The sequence below is a fragment of the Etheostoma cragini genome, chromosome 9, assembly GCF_013103735.1.
Source record: "Etheostoma cragini isolate CJK2018 chromosome 9, CSU_Ecrag_1.0, whole genome shotgun sequence".
Lineage (NCBI taxonomy): Eukaryota > Metazoa > Chordata > Actinopteri > Perciformes > Percidae > Etheostoma > Etheostoma cragini.
In genome coordinates, this window is record NC_048415.1 from 25,926,463 (window position 1) to 25,935,546 (window position 9,084).

General features: G+C 41.6%; 2 protein-coding genes across 2 annotated transcripts; one reads left to right on the plus strand and one right to left on the minus strand.

Annotated features, from left to right (window-relative positions):
• Positions 1-59: 59 nt before the first annotated feature.
• On the minus strand, positions 60-5,811 carry mettl13 (methyltransferase like 13). The gene is made up of 9 exons (XM_034880588.1): positions 5,546-5,811; positions 4,407-4,679; positions 3,822-4,290; positions 3,535-3,734; positions 3,231-3,420; positions 2,824-2,988; positions 2,099-2,311; positions 1,872-2,003; positions 60-514 (listed from the first exon to the last, which is right to left on the minus strand). The coding sequence occupies exons 1-9, from the start codon at positions 5,696-5,698 to the stop codon at positions 222-224; spliced, it is 2,088 nt and encodes a 695-aa protein (XP_034736479.1). The 5' UTR covers positions 5,699-5,811; the 3' UTR covers positions 60-221.
• A 99-nt stretch (positions 5,812-5,910) lies between these two features.
• Positions 5,911-8,809, plus strand: itpa (inosine triphosphatase (nucleoside triphosphate pyrophosphatase)). The gene is made up of 8 exons (XM_034880624.1): positions 5,911-6,025; positions 6,871-6,928; positions 7,027-7,091; positions 7,177-7,250; positions 7,342-7,373; positions 7,482-7,594; positions 7,679-7,755; positions 8,550-8,809. The coding sequence occupies exons 1-8, from the start codon at positions 5,933-5,935 to the stop codon at positions 8,686-8,688; spliced, it is 651 nt and encodes a 216-aa protein (XP_034736515.1). The 5' UTR covers positions 5,911-5,932; the 3' UTR covers positions 8,689-8,809.
• Positions 8,810-9,084: the final 275 nt, after the last annotated feature.

The window sequence follows — 9,084 nt, forward strand, 5'->3', positions numbered from 1 at the left end:
AATTGCTAAATAATCCAACAATAATAATGCAAGTTCAAATATCTAACACTGGGAATTTCTTTTTGTCAAAGCACCACATTAAGATAAAATATTCTTTACTTGTAATTGTAGATGTTGTAAATCAAGGCTTTTCATTACATCGCACCGCATGGCACTTTCTTTCATATTCCAGTATGACACATGGTTACTGTAAATCCCATCCCCCTCTGGTCTCACAAAATTTACTCTACTTTCAGTTCTTTTAACAACTCTGCAATGTCTATATGTGGGCTGCTGTTGGTTCCAGTCCTGTTAGAGCACAGTGCGCTCTGCAGACTTTTAGCTGCTTGATTCAGGGATGGAAGGATGCGAACAGCATCCGATGTCTCATTTTCTCCACGAGAGCAAAGGAGGACCTCGTTGACCTCCCCTTCAATCTTTCTGGAGAGGATGGTGGGAAACACGGCGCTCAGACGCTCCAACACGCTCTTCCTCAATACTGAGTCACGACACACAAGGTTCAGTATGAACACACCTGGTCCAATGGCAGGGAGATACAGACAGACAAAAGAAGATAACGTGTAGATGATACACAACTATGGGGAAATGTTTCAAGCAAAATCCAATGTGTTTTACATGTGTAATGAAACCAATAAACAGCTTTTTGATTACAGTTTCTTATTATGCCTATTAGTTATCTACTTAATTAAAAGTACAAGACTTTTTTTCTTTTCTTTTTTTAAATGTGCCCTGTCACACGTATTCCATTACTTTGTGATAATGTCTGAAGTTCTAACATGGACTCTGTAACTTGGTTACCTTGTTTCAAGCCATTCTAGGTGTAGAAAGCCTTCCTTCAAATTCAATGAGCTAAGCTACTCGACTATGATTGGCTAACAGCTAGCCAATGAGAGCCTGGCTATCAGCTTCTGGGCTAGCTCATGTATAGTAATGAGCTCAGGCAACATGACAACAGACCAAGGGGGTAAGTGGGCGTCCATGAAGCGTAGCTCCCATGGCGCCATTGTAATGCTACAAAGCACTCACCCGCCATTAGCATTCCATTGACTACCATTCATTTTGGCGCCACTTTGACCGCAAATAACTTTACAACTGAAGCGTTTAAAAACAAGTTGTCCGTTCATTTCTAAAGAAACACCACAATGTATAAAAGGCTCCATTACATTGGACCTCACGTTATGGCTCCGTAGCAGACGTTTCTGTAAAAAGTGGCTCATGATTGTGTCATTACTTCGCGACTTATTGTCGCATGGTTGACAAATCACCGTATTGTCAGGAGAAGCTCGCAGACAATTTTGACTTACATTAGCGGTTTAGGTTTAATTATTAATGTTAACTAGCATTTAAGTTAGCAGTAATTAGTCTGTGCGTATGTTATCTCCTTACGTATAGCTACACTCTCCGTCTCTGCTGATAGGGAATGATTGAGATTTCTCTTGGCACGGCTACCAGAAGACTTACAACTTTCCGACAGGTTGCTCACGTCACAACTACGTCTTCAGGCTCAGTTGGAGGCTGCGCAGTAAAGCTCAGCATCACCGGGAAAGTGCTTCTAATAGACTTCACTGGTCTCTGTCTAGAACAACGGGATCTGTTGGTCCATTTCTTTAACTGTCTAAGTGTCGGACCGACCAGCATTTGTAATTAGCCTGATTTCTCCTCTTATTTCTTTTCACTGGCTAGAGCGGACAACGGAGGTAGCAGTTCATTTTCACATTCACGACATAACACAAACACATATTGACCTAATAACTTTAACAACGGTTTTGTGGGACAGGGCACCTTTAAATTAAGCCAATGCATGTGTCATAATTCAATAGAAAACATTAGATACCACCAGATGGAGAGATATATTGTTAAATATACTGTACCTCTGGGGGTTATCAGGCTGCAGACTTTCTGCAGGATCAAGGTTTCTACAAAGGCAGCAGGAGGACAGCTCATACCCACAGTACTATCTTTATTGTCCACATCGAACATGATGGCATCAAACAAACGACCACCTACAGAGAAAAAAAAAAAAAGCCAGTCACTTCTTAGGCAAAATATTCACTGGATTACTTTTATCGTCTCTTTCCTAGACTCCTGCTTCACTAACCTTCCTTCTCCAGGGCACAGATGCATTCAAGGCCGTCCCCAAGAGTGACAGTCAAACGGTCATCTGGTCGAAAGCCGAAGAATTCCTTTGCCACTTGCATCACAACAGGATCCAGTTCCACGACCTCGACAGTAACAGCGGGCACAAAGTCCCGCAGAAACTGAGGCAGGCCTCCTCCACCAAGCCCCACCAAGAGCACTGACACCGGAACATCTAAAGAGGAAGATAGAGGGGATGAAAACATCACAGGTAAAGCTCAATGAAGTGGGAAGACGCCACAGTGTGGCTTCGTAGTAACAGAGTGCGGGTACTAGACTGGCCTTCCTGAAGTCCAGACCTGTCTCCCATTGAAAATGTGCAGCCAGCATGAAGCGCAAACAACGGAGACCCTGGACAGTTGAGGTACTGAAGTCGTACATCAAGCAAGAATGGGAAAGAATTCCACCTACAAAGCTTCAACAGTTAGGGTCCTCAGTTCCCAAACGCTTGTTGGCCCTAACCCTTGCAAAAAAACAATAAAGTGTACAAGTTATGAAGATTAAATAACTTTGTCTTTGTAGTGTATTCAATGGAATATAGGTTGAAAAGGATTTGCAAATCATCCTATTCTGATATTATATACATTTACGTCCCAACTTCATTGGAATTTGCAAGAACAAAATAGACAATAAACCACAAACCAAGTACACATATGCATAAATGACAACACCATAAGCCCATCTGACCTTTGTTTTGAGGCGTGCCCACCCCTAGCATAGCAAGCCCCGCCACCATGACCTCATGGTGAGCGCAGCAGAGGAAGCCGCTGTCCACTGACAGAGAGGTGGAAGATGTTGCTGTAGCAGCTGTTGCCTTGAGCTTCTTCTTGTTTTTCTTCTTATGACTTGATGCTGCAAAGACATACACATTTCACTCATTCATAATGATACTGTTATAATTATTATTGTTCATTTCATTGTTTCCCCTTTTATTGTTCTTCTTTTTATATTTGTAAGTTAGCTTCTTAGTTTGATGTGTGTCTGTTCAGTTAATTGGACATGTATATGCATTGCTGGTTTTGCTTAATTGGTTATTTTATTATAAGGAAAATGGGAGCATAACTAATTACAGTATAGAATGGGAAAAAACTGACCAGTATTTGAAGGGACAAGACGGCTCTCTGATTGGACGAGGGCAACATTAGACAGGAAAACGAGTCTCCGATACAGTTCTCCGTCTTCTCCTTTGACATTCTCCACACAGTACTCCCCGCTCAGCTCACTCACACCCCTGCTGACCTCCTCTCGCCAACCCAGGTCACCTCCAACTGACAGAAACGGCACCTGAATAGGGACAGAGGACTCAAATGAATACACCGATGCACATTTTTGCAACAGAAGATGTTTACTGCACAAAAGAAAATGTCTAAAAATGATTTTGTGTATGTGTGTGTGTACCTGCTGGTTTGTTGGCATACCCGGGGGAGCCAGGTCCATCACCATTGGTGAGAGTTCTGACTGGACAGCCTGCATGTCTGTGTACTCCTGATTCCTGTGCATTGCCACAATAACAAGGCGCCGAAAGTTAGCACTGGCTGCCAGCTGCCTTCGTCCCTCACTGGAGCTGTAGAGCCAAGCTGTCTCACTGCCTTGAGGCACTGAAAGGATAAGTGGGTAATCATTAAAGAAGGGCAAAACCCAACCACTGTGACTTACATGAGAAGGCAAAAACATGATGAGCTCACCAATGAAAATAGCAAACGGGTTTGATCTTGGCACCTTGGCACCTGGAGGACAATCTTGTACTGTGAGAGAGTATCTGGGGAGGCTGGTCTTGGCGTGGCAGAGAGTGAGTGAGGGGTTTGAGCTGGCATCTGTGCTTGTACGGAGTCTCTTTTTCAAGACAGAGTAAGCCTGATGCTCCCTTACAGCAGACAACAACTCTGCTACCTGTAGGAGACGAGTAGGGGCTCCTTCTTCTCCAAGGCACATCTCCAGAATAGGCATGGGCATAGGCTGACGAAACTTGGTGCAGACCAGAACAAAGACCGGCAAAGCAAAGGAGTCCTCTTCTTTTCCCAATTCCTCCTGCAGGCAGTGGAGCCTCACAGCCCACCCCAGCTGAACAAAGTGCTCCACGGCCAACTTGATCACGCTCTCCTGAGCCAACGTCACACAGACATACCGTCCGCCAACACTTAACACGCGGCCCACCTGCAGACACAAGAACACTGCTGTGACAAGAATGCACAGAAGTATGTTGAAAAATCTACAGAGTGAGGAAAACACACATATGGTCTGTGCACACCCTCACCCTTTGGTTTTCTTACCTCAGTGAGCATGTTCCTGGCCAGTGCTCCTTCTTCTTCTGATGCCATGGCATCTAGTGTGCCCTTGTCCAAAGCAGCCTGGTAGCTAGCCTCCTCATATGGAGTTTGTGTAGCATCCACCTGCTGGAAGGTCAGGCCTGGCCGGCGCTCAGCGTTTCTCTGGTTCATATGGGTCACCACTGTCTCACTGATGTCGATATTAGTAAGATGTTTGTAGCCAACATCAAACATCTGTTCACTCAGCTCAGAGTTACCACATCCGACCACCAACACCTGCAAGACAGAAAAACAATACGCCGTTAGTTAATCAGTTATTGACTTTTGTATTGATTTTAAGTAAGTACTGTAAGTATGGTTTCGAGGCACTTGTGCTTTATTTTATATTTCCATTTTATGCTATATTATACATATATTCCACTACATTTAATTACAAAATATTAGACTTTTTACACCTCTATTTACATATACAATATATCTATTGTTGCTGTTTAAATTGCAGATTCAAATTATGGAAAACACATGATGCACTTAAATATTATGCTTCTTAAATGGTCCCATGGCATGAAAATTTCACTTTATGAGTTTTTTTTAACGTTCCTCAGCCTCCCTATGGTCCACCAGTGGCCTCACCTTGGCTTTTACATTGCACCTTTAACATCTTGAGCAGTAAAATGCACATGAATGACATATAAGCTATCCAATGAAATGCTCACAAAGGCTTTTTTTTAATATAATGAGTGCTTTAGCTTTTGATATTTAATGTGCAATCATGCCGATCCACAGTACTTTTACTTCAGTAATATCTTGAATACAGGACCTTTTCTTATAATGGGAGTATTTTTACACTGTAGTATTTGGCATCTGAATACTTCTTCCACTGATGAGAAAGGACATACTGTGGGAATTATTATGTAATTAACCCTAATGGATTAGGACAGAAATGTACTTCATATAATCACTGGTGTACATATTAGCAGGAAGTGAATGAATAGTAATATGATGCAAATAACAGCATTTGTTTATGTTGTTATGACGGCAATTCTAAATGTTGTGTATAGCCATACCTGTTACGTACCTTGCTAAACAAGTTACTGTGTAAAGCCATACCTGAAAATACCTTGCACAACAAGTTATTTTACCTTATCTTTGACTTTGATGTATTTATGCAGCACGCCGCAGAGTTTGTTGTAGTCGCCATACCATTCAAAAGCCTTCTCTCCGCGCTTCTTAAAAAACCTCTCCCAGTACTCCGCGGAGCTGAACTCCTCGGCAGTGCGAGGGAGAAGACTCATTTTCGGCTGCGGTGCTTACAACAGCCTAAAACGTTTCAGTTTACCGTGACAGAGTGTGCTGTCAGCCACTTCTGCACATGGCACACAACTTCACGAGCCGGACAACATTGCTGGAAGTACAGCTCGGTGATTGGACGGTTTATGTGAAGGCGGGGTTACACCGTACGCGGTGATTCGCTGTGGCCCTTAGAGCTGCTTTCATTGGCAATTGCTCAACCGGAAGTGTTCGGTCCGATGTTGTTAGTCCTCCGGGTGTCATTCACTATGGCTGTACCTGCTGGAAGGTCTGTGGTCTTCGTGACTGGAAACGCGAAAAAACTCGAAGAGGTAGGAGTGAAACATTTTACACCTGAGACTGATTATAAGTTCAAGTTTGTGCTGTCTTGTCTTAGCTAGCTAGTCGTTTCTGGCTGAATACTTCTACACGTCTTGCCTTTATGCTGTTCCAGACTAGGCCTCCACAATTAATCGCAATTTGATTGAAACAACAATATGGACTAGTAGTGCAATTTTCAAATTGCAGGCGGGTGCAATATTTGTTAAGGCAAAATACGTGTATCTATCTAAAATATATCTAAAATAAAGTATTGTGGTGCTGCAGAGACATCCGTGCCTACGAATCAAACTTAAATCTTTTTTTCTTCAATCAAAAGTAGAATAACGATATAAAAATGATCGTTCCCTATAATATCGTGAATCATATCGTGTATATATTTTAAGGGGGTGGCAGTAGCTCAGTCCCTAGGGAGTTGTGTTTGGGAACTGGAGGGTCAATGGTTCAAGTCCCCTTTCGGACCATAGTACAGAGTGTGGACTGGTAGCTGGAGAGATGCCAGTTAAAGTCCTGGGCACTGCCAAGGTGCTCTTGAGCAAGGCCCCGAACCCCCCTCAGCCGCTCAGGGCGCTGGTCCAGCACTGGCAGCCCATTCACACTGTAATCTTACCGTGGGACCTGAACATGTGTGTGTATTTCAGGCCTGTGTGTAATAACAACAGAGTGTAAATTGTAATTTCCTCATAGGGGATCAACACTGAGTATCAATTAAACACAGACATTGAGCATGAGCTGTAATTTAATAAATACATACATTTCTTGTTTCATTTGACAAAAATCCGTCCTGCTAGATTCTATGGTTGACTCACTTTGTTGTTTGTTTGGTCACGTCCATCAGGTCATTCAGATCCTGGGAGATAGGTTTCCCTACAAACTAGTGTCAAAAAAGATTGACTGTAAGTATCAGAACAGAGACTACCAGCAGAATACATATTTCCTGTACTCATTGCACACATGACACTAACAATAACACACTAACTATGTTTGTCTCTAGTGCCTGAATACCAAGGGGAGCCAGATGAGATTTCCATACAGAAGTGTAAAGAGGCTGCACGGCAGGTAACTGTACTGTCATGCAAGTTAGTATTCTGTATGTACATGATGAATGAGTGGAACTGATGCATCGCTCTTTTTCCACCCTCAGGTTGATGGGCCAGTCATAGTGGAGGACACCTGTCTGTGTTTCAAGGCGTTGGGAGGCCTGCCCGGACCTTACATGTTAGTAACAACTTCCACGTCTGTTGAGCCATTTTATCTTTTAATAGTAATAATGAACAGGTATATTTACAACTAAACTATCTTTTTGTAGAAAATGGTTCCTGGATAAACTCAAGCCAGAAGGTAAGTACGATAATAGATGAGATTACTGAGATATTTTAACAGAGATATTTAGAGTTGGGTAGAAAAAGTGAACATGGCATTTCTAATCTATTTAAATGTTTGTGGTAGGCTTGTACAAACTCCTAGCTGGGTTTGAAGATAAATCAGCATGGGCTCTCTGCACCTTTGCTTTCTCTGCTGGGAAAGATGAGCCAGTACAGCTCTTTAGAGGGAAAACAGAGGTAAGAGTCTCTGTGTAACTGCCTCAGCATTTGCATGCGTTTGGGTTTTATTGTCCACTCACTCTGTCCTCTTGATATTCCAAGGGACACATTGTGGAACCCAGGGGGCCTCGAGACTTTGGATGGGATCCCTGTTTCCAGCCAGAGGGATATGACAAAACGTAAGCAAATGTCTTGTTCACACCACAAGGGGGAGCCAGCGGTCAACATCTGTAACAGCCCATTTAACCCTTGTGTTCTCTCCCTCTCAAAATTAAAAATCAACATTTTTGTTGGCGTTTTTTTATTCTTTTTTTTGTTTTTTACTTTTTCTTATGATTTGGCCCTTTTTTTTTTAACACTTGACATTTTTTCTTTTACTTTTTATTACGTTTTTGTCTTTTTTTCACACACTTGATGTTTTTTCAATGTTCAGCACTACGTAAAACTAACTTATTCACTTTAGTTTTACAGTTATTTTTGAAATTTATGGTCAATAAACCTAATTTTTAGGAAATAATACCTACTGTTTGAGTTAGAAAAGCGGAAATTAGAAATGATTTAGACTAAAATTAAAGGAAAATATGTATGTTGATGGATAATCACAGGCTGGAACATGTCAACTTTTACTCAATACTATTTCAAAAGTAAAGAATAGCTTTTTCAAATGCTATAAAATTGATTAAGACTCCCCAAAATTAATAAAAGTAGTGCTTTGTACTTGCCAAAGAGCGTTGTGTGGAATCAATCATGTTAATTTGGAAAATTAAAAAGAACATTGATATAGGAAAACGGGTCAGTTTTACCCAAGGACAACATGAGGGTTAAAAATGACTTGAGCTTTGCAGATTAATAAAAAAAAAAACATCATTATGGTCTTCACTTTATGTTGTGCAATAGAGATTTATTTTTTAGTATTGTGCCAAACATTAACACATGTTCATTCTGACTTTAACTACTTCCCTTTCATCTGCAGTTATGCTGAACTGCCCAAAGAGGTGAAGAACACTATCTCGCACCGCTACCGGGCGCTTGCAGCCATGTCTGAGCACTTCTCTCAAACCAACCATACCTCACCAAAGGGCAAGAAGAAGAAGAAGAACCAGGAGGATTAAAGAATCATTTTAGGCTCACTTCAGGTTCTGGGTCTGCACAATGTATCAAACCTCAAGCCGTTAGATTTGACCAGCCGAGGATACTCCTTATCACTAAGACGGGTCAGAAACTTCTGCCGGATAACAAATACGTGATGTAGAATCTGCGGTGGAAACTGTTTATTTTTAATAAACTCATTTTTCAACAAATTCTCTCTGTGTTATTCTTGGTGAAGATGTCCTTGTGTCAGGGGTAAGAAGAATGTTCAGGAAATGAGCATATCAAATATGTCTTCCAGATAATATGGGAAGATAGATCTGTGTTTCACAGTGGATACTCAAAGACAACCTTTAGACTTTTTGCCTGCCAAGACAAAAGTAAACCTGGAGATGAGCATGAATTATAAAAAAAAAAAA